Below are 16,132 nucleotides of genomic sequence, written 5' to 3'. Positions count from 1 at the left end.
CCCTGATCCCGTGAAGGCCTTTCCTCCTCTTTAGTACCACTGATTCAATAAGTCTCCTTTTTGACTTCCCTATCGCCTCGGCTGCGTTTCAACAACAAATCCCAAGAGCTGACCCACACACACACACACAGGCGCTACGGCACGGCTACTAAACTACATTGGGCACGGTTCCTTTGTCCCCAGCATCATTTAATTGATAAATGAGCGAGACGAGCATTGTGTGTGCAGCTGACAGTGGACTTTTTGTAATGTAACGACATGGTAGTGTTTGAGGTGTACACAGGGACATCTGCCTCCAGTCTGGCTTCAGAGAGGAGCATTATGGGAAGGTTAGCCAGGGCAAGGCTGAGTGAGCAGTCACAATGATGGATTCAGAAATGGCAAGTGTAACGTTTGCATTCATTTGAATTGATAAAGCTGTGACAGTCAAACATCGAGCGAGCATTAGCCACTTTAATAGTCACAAATCTGCTGCTATGTAGTTGCTAGGGCATTATGGGTGGTCGCTAAGGAGCCTTAAAGGGACAGTGATCCAAAAATGGAAAATTCTGTCATTATTTTTACTCACCCTGATGTTGTTTCAAAACGTTATGCAAAACAGTGAGTTAACACTACACCACACACACACACACACACAACATCAGCTGAATTATGCGCTGCTACTAATGCAACCACACATGTACACAAGTTCACACAACTATGAAAACAATCCACATTCACTATCTACAACTGTGTACCACACACACTCATGCTTATGTGCACATACAGATGTTTTCTTCATTCAGTCGGTCTGTGGTCGCTGAAAATGAAAGACACTTGTGCATGTTGGAAACAAAGCATTGTTTAACCCCTAGAGGCTTCGGGTTTTTACAGCCTTTTTTTATCTCTCCTTGACCATAATCTAAATGTTAGTATAAGATGAAAATAAAAATAAAAAATCTAATTAAATAAAACTAAATTAAACAAATGCTTAATTCAGTGAATATGAATACAATATATACAACAGTAATACAATAATTAAATTGAAAAAAATTCATTGTAATTTATAATTTTAACATTTTAAATTAGGCTTTAAAACATCAAGTAAAAAATAAAATAGATTCAATTAAAAGTTTAATTTAAAAAAATAATAATACAGCAAAAAAATTATATATATATTTTTTATATATATATTATATATATTAAAGAAATTATATATAAATAATCATTTAGAATGTAGATCAACAACAATTTCAATAATAATACAATATTAAAATGAATAAAAATACAATACAATAATAATACAATACATAAAATCAAAATTGTATTTCTATAATAATTTATAATAGTATTTTTGAATTAACCAATTTCACCTTGGCCATGTAACTTACAATATATAAGATTATCCAAGATTACATATTTGAAAGAAAAATCTATTATGAATAAAATAAAATCAAATATTTTATTGCAGATCGTGCTAAACATGTCATTCATGTTTTTCTTTTTGACTGATGTGGACATGTGAATTGTGGCACTGACATACGTACTTGATTTGAGGGCAGAGGGGGTGACCTCGATCTCACTGCCCAGATAGGGCTGCAGGACGCTCAGCTCAGGTTCAGAGGGGTCAGGGCTGGAGCGACCGGATGCCACACTCCCCCCGGGACTCACCATCGCCCTCTGCTGGAGATCCATCTTCTGATACACAGCCTTCAGCTGAGGACAGACAAACACCAGTCAGATTAGACAACAGGAAAAACATCACTAACAAACAAACAAAACACAGCAACAATGTCAAGAAGTCAAATACAATGTTTATACACATCACATTTATTTTACAAGGACACACACACAACGCTGAAAATATAAATAACTGCAGGTACTAGCATCAGCACACTGATCAAACGGTTTTTCCTTGTTTATTTTGTATAAAACCCACAACATAAATCATTTGTTCAGCAGGAATTACAACATGAAAACCCTGAATATGACATCATTCCTCAAGATCATAAAGTTCAATAGTGTACGCAAAAGAAAGTTACAAGGATTTGTTCGTTGGAAGGTAGAATGGATGATCAGTGCCACTGTACAACAATGCAATATTGATAAATCATTCTCACTCAGAGCAAAGCCCTGAATAACACAGGCCAATATTAATAATACATGCTTCAAAAACATCAATATATATTTTGCCTTGATGTTAGCAGTCCAATCGAAATGAATCAAGATGAAAAAAAAACAAAAAGAGAAAACATTTTATGCTACTGCTGGCTCATTCGCCACACTGGAAAGGTCAAGAATTGCATTGTGGGATACAATGCTCCTTGTAGTGTTCACTGTACACATGTTGGCAAATACAGGTATTCCTGTTTTCCATGCAAACAAAAACTTATCCAACAGCGCACACAGTATGCATTCCACAAATATACTGCAAGGAGTATGTTGGCATACTATACTGAAAAACACACACTTATCTCTTGTCGAGAGATGCTATTATTCCAGCAGGTGCCTCAAATGGGGCGAAACGTAATAAGCAATTACTAACGAGTTAATATACACAGCCGTCAGACAATAATTAGACACATTACACCGCAACCGTACGTTAATTGTCAATAGAACAGACTCTAATGTAACGGCTGAGAGCCTGTGTGTGAAACGCATCACAAAGTAGCTTACAGCATTTTTCCCAAACCAGTTACGATCATATAGGGGAGAAGGGGAAGTGGTGTGTGGCCAAGTATGGTGACCCATACTCGGAATTTGTGCTCTGCATTTAACCCATCCAAGTGTACACACAGTAGTGAACATACACCCGGAGCAGTGGGCAGCCATTGCTGCGGCGCCCGGGGAGCAGTTGGGGGTTCGGTGCCTTGCTCAAAGGTCTCACCTCAGTCGTGGTATTGAGGGTGGAGAGAGTGTTGGTTATTCACTCCCCCCACCTATAATCCCTGCCGGACCCGAGACTCGAACCCACAACCTTCAGATTACAAGTCCAACTCTCAATCCATTAGGCCACGACTGCCCTTACACGACAGGCTGTATGATAAACAAATATAAATGAAATAAAAAAATGAAGCCCAAGTTGACAGGCGTCTGTGTTTGTGAGCACATGCGTTAAGCATCAATGGTCAAATTAGATGTGACAAGGGAATCAGAAGCTGTCAAACATAATGTCACGGTAGCGTTATGAGCCGAGAGGACGTCGACAGTAATGAGAGAGAATATGTTTGAGCGTGCCGTGGTCTCTGACCGTCTCCGATTGGCACGTTGACAAGCGGCCATAAAGCCGGGCCGGCTGATGAATTCATTTGCCAGCCACTAATGAATTAGCACTTCCCTTCTTCGCCCGGCTCGCCTTTCCAATCACGTCAAAGGCCTGGCAGAGGAAACAACGGCTTAATGAAAGGCAAAAAACGCCAGGGAACATCAGCCGCGAGGGCAGGTAACACGTATGGGAGACGGAAACTTGTATGAAGTCATCTGCATCCGTAACTGTTTTTCAGGAAAACAATAACCGGTGACAAGCGACAGGAATACGCTCATCAATACGATCATCAATCATGGGGAAATATTGTGCCGCGCACCCAAGCCCGGTCCGGGCTGACATTTCTCGCACTGAAAAATAAACAGAAATCGTCCAGATCAGAAAGAGGGGGAAAGTAATCTCGGGGAATCACTTCTCCATGGGTTTGATAGATGGCCGTCTTTCTGCGCGTCTCTCTCTCCGGTTTTTGCCCTAAGTGTTCATACCTGATCAAACTCTATTTCTGGGCCTGAAGTGTGCAGGCTGGGATATTCATCACCGCTGTTTTGTATATACGCGCTGCACATTATTCCTGAAGGATCGTAGAGGTGTGAGACTCACAGAAGAGAGCATGTGTCAATTTCAGCCAATAACGTAGCTGCAAACAAAACAAAACACAATGAAAACTCCTTCCCTCATCATAGCAGCCAGGCCGGTCACAGATGTGTCTCGTGAGGGTCATAACACGGGCACACTCTCGGTTTTTCAATTCTACCGAGAGGCATTCGTCAACAACACGACTTCTGAGGATTTGCGAATATGTATGTATGTATTAAGGGAATATAGACTATTAGGGCTCAGCTGAGTTGGTGGCATTTCTCTATTTGAGTTACATCTGAGGAAAGAGTTATAGGTGGAAAAATGCAGATTTTTCAATTTATGATTCTATTTCTACCGGTAAATGAACATAAAGCTATACACATACACTGTTGTTTTTCGAACGCCCCGCCACAAGCGTTGGGTTTTAAAGATGGTATGCGATCATTAAATACTTCCCTGTTAACCTCTTAAGCTCACTTAAATTTGTTCTAGATCATTAGATGTGATGTTATGGTGCCTTGGAGGCTGGTTTGAAACCGGTTTCCTTACAAAAATACAAAACATTGTCTGTTTGCTCACTGATTGTTAAATCAACAACTCAACCGCATGTATGGAAACTTGTTTTTTTACGTTTCTAATTGCGTATAATATGATAGCGACATATAAAGTGACAATTTTGAAAAAAAGAATGTCAGTTTTGCAGCATTCAAAATCACTTTGTCGCAAGTAAAGTTAAAATTGTGAGACATACGCTCAAAACTGTGAGATAAATTCTCATTGTGGCATATACAGTCACAGTTAAGAAAAAGTAATTTTTGTGTCATATTGTGGAACAACTATGAGAAATTATGACAAAGTCATAATTGTAAGATATAAAGTAAATTCTGTGGCATATAAAGACATTTGAGATGAAGACAAAATTGTGACTATAAAGTCAATTTGTAGCTTACAAAGTCAAAATGAAATATAAAGTCAAAATTGAGATGTAAATTCACACTGTGACATTAAGGCATAATATAACTAGGAAACAGTCGATTTTGTGGCATATAGTCAAAACTGAGATATATAGTCACACTTTGGCATCTAAAGTCAAAATTGTGAGATATAAACTCAAAAGTATGAGATTGTCTCAATTTTGAATTTATATGCAACAATGTGACAAAGTCAATATTGATAGTCATAATTGTGAGATATAAATTTGAAATTGAGATATAAAGTCAAAACTGTGACATATAAAGCCAATTTTATTGCATATAAAGTCAAAACTGAAATATAGTCACAATTATATATAAAGTCAGATTTGTCAGATTGGCAAAACTGTGAGATAAAAAGTCCTAGTTGTGAGACAGTCAGATTGTGGTATGCAAATGAGGTAAATAAAATTTAAATATAAAGTCGCAAATAGATATAAAGACACACTGAGCCATTTATACTAAAAATGTGAGATATAAAAAGAAAAACAGGCCACACAGAGAAGAACCAATTGCCGATCCAATTATTGTAAGTTCTTAACTTCTCTGCTGGCACAAACTTTCTTGTCATTCGTAAACAAATTCCTGTGAATTGATTTGCATTCAAGTTAGCAGGCATCTCGCCCTCTCTTCTCTCAGCTCAAACGCAGATATTGGCCCGAGGAAACATGATGTCAAACAATGCTGACTAATGTCACTTCCTCTTGTAATCCATTACCTGCTCCACCTGCATGCTAATGAGAGATGGAGCCTGTTGCCATGCCAACCCCACCTGCCAATCAACCCCTAGGTCACGACAGGATGCTGTTGCTAGTGAATGAGCCGTTCATTTGTCAAAATGTTAATGATTTTGAGTGTTATCAGGATCATTTATAAAAAACTGATGTAAGACATCTTAAAAAAAATGTAGGCAGGTCACTAGGTTTTAGAAAAGAAAGTTCATCATCATTTCAAGTTTCTCTTCCAGAATTGTTCTTTCCTTTATTATTTTTTTTCTGCATTCTGTTTTAATTTAATAATGGTTTAATCTAACTTCAGTTTTAATAAAAGAAAAATAAATGTCTAATAAACAGAATAATTTTTTTACAATAATAGTGCAGTCTGATTTTTTTCTGAAATGTTCTGTTGTTTTATTTTTTCTGGTGATTTATACATTTAATACCAATCAAACACATTAATATTGTCATTAAATAAATGCTTAAAACTTTAAGCAGTTTTGCCTGATTTTCACAAAAATTGGCTCAGATCACAAAACAAATTGGCTTCCGATGGACCAAATCATTTTCGTAAAGCGTGTTAACGAGTTTGATGAAATTCACGCAAAAATGGACTTGAGGCTATATCTTCGCAACGAGTGAAGAACTACCTACTGGTCAAAAGATACTGAAAACTGGCAGTTTTTGTTTATATTTTCTAAACAGTTTGACCAAATATCATAATATTGACCTTGTTCGATTTGGAGCAGCATACCGAATCAAATGGCACCCAAATTCAGTCATTTTGAGCATGGACCATTTCGAATTTTGTATTAAATTCCATATTTTACAAATGCTTTAACGAATCTTAAGAATCTCATAGAATCTTCCTGTTTGCAGGAAAGCTATGAAATTTGGCACACAGATAGAGGGCAGTCTCACTATTAACCACAGTGAATTTGGAGTCTCTAACTTCAAACTTTCTAGCGCCACTAACAGGCCAAATTTGCATTCGTGTACCTTACTTGAACCATAAGATCTAAGAGCAAAATTCTACATTATACAGTTTCTACATTCTACATTATTAGAACATAGAGTCCTACTTTAATCACATTCTTAATTTTTATTCCCGTTCACTGTATAGTCTTACATCTTCTCATTCGCGAACTTCTCTCACTCCAGATGACAAATAAACCTGACAAAAAGTCTCTCTAAATCTCCCGCCGTGATCGTCCACAGAGGGGCACTGACATCAATCACACCCGTGTGACCTGCGCTGAGGCCTTTACAAACACACACTGAGTCGGCACACACAAACACAAGTAAAATCCTCGGAATGTGATTGCGGGTGATGCCGTGCAAACAAGGCTGGAATTACAGGGATTAAGGAGCAGACCAGACTAATCTGAGATCGGTCGCCATGTGTGTGCTGAACATTGGCTCCAGATGTGTGAGATTACCTCTCAAAAAGAGGCACCTGGGCCACAGCTTTCACCCCCAGAGGCTATTGGGTAACCGCTAAAACACAAACACACACTTTTAGAGTTTACAGCCTAAAACATGGAGTCCTACAGAAAAGAAGAAAAAAAAAATGGCAAAATACAAATGGCGTAAAACAACCTTCAATTGTAACAATATTGCAAAACATGGTATTAGCAATGTAACAAAAAATTGTTGTGATAAATGTTTTTGCCATATTGCCAAGCCCTATATTTATATATATATTCCATGGTCTGTCTGAATACTCGATTCTGATTGGCTGGCAGGTGTTGATTAAATTCCTTTAACTGCACAGGTAGTTCCAGGTCAGTTTAATCACTGTTCCATATTAATGCGCTGCTTTAATTGATGCACACCAACCAACACACATCACTCACTCGCACACACACACACACACACACACACAGAGAGAGAAAGAGAGAGGTCGGAGATCGCAGATTGTGCTGCAAACACACATAAACTTGTTGTCAAAGCTTCCACGCGATTTTTATTGCTAAAATAAAAGATAGATACTAGATCGCTACATTATATTCCCCAGCAACGAGGAGATAAAATCGCTGTTTTTGAAGTAATTGTTTGTAGAAGCAAGCAAGGTAACTGTCACCCCTCTCTCTCTCTCTCTCTCTCGCTCAATCGACAAGTAATTGAAATATATAATTCATTCAAATAAATGTGGTCTTACAGCACTATTTCCTCTCTGTGTCTGATTTGAAGCAGGCAGAATGCTAGCGCTAACGAGCCGTAACTGACGAAAATAACCATAATTTTTACCCATTCAGGCAAATATTGCGCTGCAAAGACAATACTAACTAATTATTCCAAACTTATTAAAATAAATAAATTCATAAAAATATCAAATGCACAAATAAACAAGCAAATAAATAAACGTATAAATAAATAAATACACAAATAAATAAATAATACTCTAAAAACATAACCAAAGACTATCTGGATAAGTCAAGTTCAAAAGCGATATACACATACACTGTAAATGTGACCACATAACAATTGGATTCTATATTAATGTGCCAATCACTCGTTTATAGAATTATCTGTGATTGTAATGTTGCTTAGCAACTGTATATAGCCTATATATAAGCAAATAAATCATATTAGTGATTTTTTTTTTTTTGTCTTATTACTGTTGCTGACATTTTCTATAAGCAATAAGGCTTATCATTTTAATACAAAGCAAAAAAGATGACAATGTCCAATAAATAAGTAAAAATGTATTATTATTTTCTCATATTTATGACATTGCAGCCTAACAATGTATTCTTTGAACATTTCATCCTCACTCATTTTTGTCTTGCCGTTTTGTCGTTACACACTCTCACACGCGCACACACACCTCTACTCTCAGTTGAATTCCTCTTTAACAAAGTGTTGGAGACACAGAGACAGGCTGTGAACACTCAGGAAATGAAGCACCTCGTTCACAGCCTTTGAAGAGAACATGACGCCTGACCTCTGCTAATCAAACACACCTACAGCTCTGCATGTGTGTGTGTGTGTGCGCGCGTGTGTGTGTGTGTGTGTGTGAGAAAGACAGAGAGAGACTTCATTTTACCATATACACTGGGGCCTAATCCTCAACCTGCAGTGATGGTGGTAAGTGTCAGATAACGAGAGAACGTGGCTTGACTGGCCACCAGAGACAAAGTACCATGCACAGTGATGGGATCAGATGGCAAAACTATAGATTTTGATACTTTTTATTTCACATACATACAGTACATCAAATGTGTATGTGTGTAATAGCATATCAGCTGTTTATTAGTACTTACACAGCACATATGAATGTCTTATTGTGCATGACCATATTTTAATTACTGTATACCCCATACATAAACTTGCCGACTACTTTACTTGCTATTAATAAGCAGCAAATTACGAGTTTATTGAGGCAAAAGTCATAGTTAATAGTTAGTTAATAGTGAGAATTGGTCCCTAAACTAAAGTGTAACTTTTTTTTACACATTTATAAATTGCTTTATATTTTTACAAATGCTTTGTTAAAGATACTGTGATGTTAACACAACATTTTAAAAATAGTACATTATTTTCTATTGTATTTTGTGTATCTGGAGTTTAAAAACTAAATCATTTCTGTATATGGATAGCACAGTAGTATCCAGTATCCACTCTTTTACCATAGAAATATTTGAGTTACACTTTGGATTAAGTAAAGTAAAAGTAAAAGATAAAATAAAATAAAATAGAATTAAAATAGTGAATGTTACTACACTAAAAACAAATGTAATCATCCTTATGGGCATAACTTCCCAATGGGACAATTATGGAATAAATTGTTGATAATTTAAAAATAAAACACTTTAAAAGTAATATAAAGAATGTTACTTATACCATAATGATTTTGAATTGGCAGATAAAAGGATTTTAATTACATTTTTTATAGATTTATTTACTTACATAAATAAATAAATACTCGCATACATTTTTAATAAATATTAAAAATACTTAAATTTCATGTGAAGAGACATCAGAGAACCATGATCATGCAAATGTGTCGTTAAACTATTGAAATACTTGAAATTTCAGAGAATACTTCAAGTAATTATTTTACATATAAAGGGGTTTGCCTGACCAAAAAAAAAAAAAAACTTTGGGAACCCGTGCTGTAAAGGAATTAAACTGTAAATGAAAAGGCCAGATTCCAAAGGAGAATGAAGCGAAGAGCGAAGCAGAAAAAGTGAGAATGTGAGAGCGAGAGCAGGTCAAAGAGGAAGCGGCTCTGCTCCACAGGTATCTGCTGCCCCCTCTTCTCCTTAATCACTCCTTCCATTTGAGCATCAGCCCCTCTGGAGCGTCTGAGGGGGGTAAATGTGCCAGCGAAGGGGGGACGGATAGAGGGTCTTACGAGAGGGTGAAAGAGAGCAGCTGGCATTAGCTTAGCTCTAGAGAGAGCTAATTATTAGACCGTTGGAAGGGGAAAAAAACATGACGGATGTGTTCGCAAGAGCATCTTGATGAATGAGTGGGCTTTTTTAACGCGAGCTACTTTGTGGGAAACACAATGTGCCAAAATCCCCCTGGGGCTGTGGTGTGTAAGATTAATGACAAATTTACCCTTTCTCTTTATGAATGCTTATAAATAATAATAAGACCTGTCACGTCGCAGGGTGCGCTGTGCAAGCACAGCTGCCTTTTACTGGAACCTGCAGTAAATCAAAGCGTCTGTGTGTGTGTGTGTGTTCTCTGCTCGGATCCGTGCTTCAGGGGGTTTATGAGGAATCGCGGCTGCGGCACACGTTTGGAAACATGTTGAATGTGTGCGAACTTCATTTAGGCACTGAAACTCGATGTGACGTTTCGTTCGCACTTCTGAGCAGCAGGAAACACGCAGCTAGGTCATTGACAAATAATGCACTCACTATTTAATCGCTCTACAAATGTACACTTTCAGAAAAAAATAGGTACTAAAGCTGTCACTGGGGTGGTACTTTTTCAAAAGGTACCTACTCTGTACCTTATTAACCACTAAAGGGTGCATATAAGTACTTTAAAGGTACATATTAGAACCTAAATCATACATATTTGTAACTTTTGAAAAGGTTACCACACCAGTGACAGCTTCTGCACCTTTTTTTACTGAGAGTGATGGTGTAACCAATTAATAAAATATTTCCCTTACACCTTAAATGTGAGTCAACACATCAAGGTATTGTATTATTTGAATATATTATGAATATCAAGAGACAGAATGATATTCAATTCTGATCAACAGAATGATATTCACTGCAGAAGGCTGGAAAAAAAAAAAAAAGTTTCAGTCTGAAGTCGGCAGAACATGTGGTTTCTAGAGAGTTACCATGGAGACCAAAACACATTTGTACCTTGACACTGGCAGGCAGTTTCTTTGGAACAGCGCTGACGCTCTAAAAAGCCGAGATGTTCATTTTCTGGCTTTAGGAGCCTTGCTATGGTAGTAATCAAACACACACACACACACACACAAGCACAGCTTGAGACAAATTGACTACAAGGCATTTGACATCCCAGTAGCTGGAAGCAAGTTGTCCATCTCACTTTTATGTTTGGCCTCTTTGTTCCAAAAGCCTGACCTGCAGGAAAAGGGAGGATGCAGTGAAAAACAGAAACACACGGACCCGATGGAGGAATCAAAAGCACTAATCAGGCATCTCTCAAGGCCTAACGAGCCGGAAACACTGAGGGGTCAATCAGACCTGATCATCTGTCCATCCAACGCCCCTTCCCTCTCAGACAATTTCACACACACCAATTACACCAGAATTCCCAAAAGTTTTAGATTAACTATAAAAATAAAAAATCTAAAAGGAAAATAGACAGGATTCCATAATTCATCATTTGGGATCAATCTTAAAGGATATTTTAGGCTTGTAACAGTACAGAAAACAAAAACTAGATCTCAACAGGACTAGTATTATTCCCAATATGATAAATTGCAACAAAAAAAAAGAAAGAAAATCTTTGCAAACTTTATTGCCATTATTTATTTTAAAATGTACATTAAAAAGATTTTATTCCAACACAATAACTAAAAAGGACTCTGAAACCAAATAATTAAACAAACTTAAGAATTATAGTTTATTGACAAAAGCCCGATTCGGACAGTAATTGTTTCTCGGGGGACGTAAGTGATTTTCACCATATACAGGGGGTAGTTTGTGATTTAATCGCCGACCGAATCCAGGACGTCTGTGTTTTTCACTCACTACCCCCGTAAAAATCCCTGGCCAAATTACCTACTGTTTTTTGACAAACACCAAGGTCGTGTGGTAATTTAATAGCCGTCTGAATCCACATCTTTGAGTTTACGAGAAGAAATCGATTCAAAATTCAGCGTTTAAACCCTTTTTGAACACTCCCCAACACCGTACGGTAACTGTTGTACTTCGGTGTAATTTGCATATATATTTATTTCTGAAATGCTGGAAAGTATTTAAAAAAAATAATACATCATAACTGCTCCACCACAGCGAGTGAGAGCAGAAAGAGAAGAAAAGCACGTAAACATTCGAAATGGGTCTTTATTATGGCAGCGGCAGGTATGCAATACAATCTTAAAATGTGTATTATAAACGGATATATATCGCGTATAATTATATACAACTATAGCACGTATTTTCCCATTTTCAAACATGAGATTTAAATAATCAAGTAATAAATAGGATTATACTAGGGATGCCTCGATACCATAATTTTGGCTTCGGTACGATACCAGAACTTAATACCTCGGTATCGATACCAAATCAATACCATAGGTGACAAATAACCGGCCTCAAATATAGCACAACTCTTGCTTAATTCAAATTCAATTAATATTAGATTGTAAGAAATGCAACTGCATATATTACATGAGCAAAACTTGACTGGTACTAGCGTGTCACACACGCACGTTTGAGCTTACTGTATTAAATCTGTATGTGCGTTGATCAGTTGTAAATAAAAGTTCAAATTAAATCTGAATTTATGAATGATGCACTCACCTGTCGATCTCGTAATTCTCTGAAAAGATCAGGATGAGCATGAGACTATGCTTAAAAAGGTTTGATGTGTTGCCTCCTGTGGCAACACATGATTTATGCATCAGGTTCAGTAAGGTCAGTTCCTTCACCTTTGTCATCTGTTTTGTATGCAAAGTAATGGCATATTTCACTTCTACTGTTCTCTTATTCATTTCAGGCGTGTTGATAGCGTTTCAACTGTTTGATCCGTCGTGTTGTTCTGTTGTCACATTTACCGGTGGGAAGCACTGCTACCTACAGGTAGACTTCGCAACAGCAGCGTATGAAATACCGAACTGAGCAAAATTATGATATCATACCATTTGAAACGTAATATATACCGGTATTTTTCCAGTACCGCGGTATACCGCGCATACCTAGATTATACTGCATAAAATATGCTTGGAATAATAATTATATTTTACATAATAATAAGTATTTTTAAATACACTTTACACAATAAGAAGAATACATTTTTAAATAAAATTCATTTTATTTACAGCACACAATCATGTGACTGGCCACGTGAGCAGCGCGTTCTCTGGTTCGTAGATAAATCGCCGTCCGAATGCATGAGTTTTATCACTGAGATGACGTCCATATAAGAAACAATTACTGTCCGAATCGAGCTTAAGATTGTATTTGACTCTTAAGGGATTCTTACATGATTCCACTGGGATGTTTTAGAATCCCACTATGAATTCCGATAAAATATTCAAAAAGTCAAAAAAAATCCATGGTTCTATAATTCATAATCGGAAAACAAAGGATCACATCCTAAAGGATATTACTGGGAATTCTCTTTGAGGCTTCTGACCTTACACAAAACAAAAAATAGGCCTTTAGAAAATACAGTTCTCAACAGGACTGGTGTGATTCCCAATATGATAAAATGCCATTGTATGACATAAGCAATTTAAAGAAAATCTTTAAGAATTTTTTCCCATGGAATTGTCTTTAAATGTCCATGAGGAAGTTGTTATTCCAACACAGCAGCCAATAGGACTCTGAGAATCAAATATGAATCAAAAACCCTGTAAGAATTACAGTTTATCCACTAGGATCATATTTGACTCTTAAAGGATTCTTACGTGATCCTACTGGGATATTTTGGGATTGGCTCCAATTATGACTGAAATCCCACTAGGAATTCCAGTAAAATACTTAAGGCATGCAAAGCTAATCCAAGCAAGTGAGTGAGTGAGTGTGTGTGTGTGTGTGTGTGTGTGTGTGTGTGTGTGTGTGTGTGTGTGTGGTTGAAGGGTTTAAAGTGTGAATATCATTGGTCATGTCTCTAAAACTGCAACAGGCAACAAAATCCAGACCATTTAAACTAGTTGCCCGCTAGTACAGAATCAGCCATACAGTAGGAAGTGTTCATCTCCCAGCAGAGGGCACACACACACACACACACATCCTTTACCAGCCTCTGGCACAGTGCAGCTGACGACATGGATGGATGGATGGAATAAACACTTTGCATACAAAATACAAAAATACAGCAGTCTATCTCTGAAAGAAGTCCAGGTCCAGTGCAATATATACATCTCTAATAAAAGCTATTACTTTATGCTAAACCATGAGAGACAAACAATTACAATCCATCAAGGCTTTCAGACGTTCTCTGAGAAATAGGAGGTGACAGCATGTATCTGATAAGTGTGTGCTTCCAGCCCAGACGAACCACGTCTGTTTCAAGAGGGTTATTCAGACTCATTACTATCTCATCAAGAAAGGCCCATTCGTTAAGACAATTAATTAGAGTAGCGGACGCCTGTGGAAATTGATAATAATAATAATGAAGGGCGTGATGGCTGCTGATTGGTCGACGGGACAGGGGCCCAGGTGCGGGTTTACGGTTTTTAATTGCAGTCGAGCATTTTGCACAATGTGTTTTATTAGTTTTATCCGCCGCGGTTGACTTGCTAACCTCTTCTGAAGTGGTGCGCGGGGAGCGCTGATATGTGTGACTTGTCACTTATGTGAAGAGTTAGCAAATTATCAGAGAAGAGGATGAGCCGAGACTCGAGAAACGCTCTCAAGCTGTCAGTCAAGTGTTTCTGAGAGTGTGAGGCCTAATGAAGACGCCGTGGAGCTCCGCTGGCAGCCTGGAATTAACCGTTTAGAAAGGAAACTCAAGTGTAACGTCAGCACATTAATTAAAGCACTGGTGATTTTTGTTTTATTAATAATAGATATAGTTATTAATATTAATGCATAAAATATACATATTTATTATATTTAGTTTACTAAAATATATTTAATATAATATGTACAAAATAATAAAATATTTTTTACATAAATACAAATAAAATATAAAATAAAAAAAAATTTCCTCGTCCTTAAAATAAAACTAAATAAATAAAATAACAATAATTATTACCAACATCATTATTTGTATGAATTATAATGCTAATTAAATAATTTTAAGCACCAATTAAAATTGTATTATTGTTATTAAATAAAAAAATAATACAATAATATTAATATTAATGCATAACATATAAATGTATTTATTATATTTATTTTACTAAAATATGTATTATTTTAAATAAATAAATAAACTATTCACTGATGTTTTAAAAATAAAAGTGTGTACTATTTCTGTGAGTATGAAATAACTTTCATCACAGATGGTTTTGTCACTATAATAATCAATCCATAATGATGCCATCTGTTCAGGAGTGACCACCCAAAAAAAGAAAAGTTAACACACAGCCTGGTTGTTAAACACGCTGTTCTCATCAGCGAAGCCTTAAGAAAGTGTCAAATTAAAAAATCAGCAGAGACATGCAAGACAAAAACTGACTGACACTTTGACGGTTTAAAGTGTGGAAGGTTATGGAATCATAAATGAGCAGAGAGTAAAGTCCCAATTCATCTCTTATTCATCTCTGAGGTCTGCGCAACCAATAAGACATAGCCTAGGAGGAAATGATGGGAAAAATTAATTGTAACCTTTACAGAAGAGAAAATGTACCATGATATTACTCAGAAAATACTCCACAGAAATCCACTACCATGACACTAACGTAACGATAGACATTGACCAGTTTAATGATAGTAAATATCATGTATATAATACTGAAAAATGTAATGGGTATTTATTTTACACAGTATTTACTTAAAATTCTCAATATATATATTTTTTTTATTAAATCGAAAATAAAATGTAATTTAAAAAATAAAATTAAAATGAAATAAAAATAATCAAATTAAATTAAATTAAATTCAAATCTATTGCTATCCTTTTAAAACAACTAAATATCTGAATCTTTGATGAAGCACATTAGATAAACACAACTGAAAGTTTTAAATGAAGTTTCCGATCCCAAACTATGTATGACTGAATGAGTGTGAATCTGTTCTTTGAAAGAGGTCGCTCTAAATGACGCATGTTTCATGTTTGGTGCTAATGATGTGATTAAACAGAAATTGTGTTTACTATGTGTGTTCAACTACTGGCAAAGGACAGCGTTCTCTCATCAAAGCCTTTGTTCTCAGAGTCGAGAAACATTCCCCCAGTCTGGGAAATCAATGCTGGGAAGAGGACAGAGCAAAACACATGGAAATGAGAATGCATAATACATGGATGCCCAATGAGATCCGACCTGCATCACACTGCCGGATTCC

At 36.6% G+C, this 16,132-nt stretch overlaps 1 protein-coding gene across 1 annotated transcript in view; it reads right to left on the bottom strand.

Moving 5' to 3' along the window:
• pard3ba (par-3 family cell polarity regulator beta a) overlaps window positions 1-16,132 on the bottom strand; it is a 149,043-nt gene that overhangs the window by 115,217 nt on the left and 17,694 nt on the right. The window contains exon 3 of the mRNA XM_079420912.1: window positions 1,527-1,695. Within this exon, the coding sequence (XP_079277038.1) occupies window positions 1,527-1,695 (169 nt within the window). The remainder of the gene's footprint in view (window positions 1-1,526; window positions 1,696-16,132) is intronic.

Source organism: Barbus barbus (assembly GCF_936440315.1).
Source record: "Barbus barbus genome assembly, chromosome: 7".
Taxonomy (NCBI): domain Eukaryota; kingdom Metazoa; phylum Chordata; class Actinopteri; order Cypriniformes; family Cyprinidae; genus Barbus; species Barbus barbus.
This window is presented reverse-complemented; position numbering and strand designations above follow the sequence as displayed.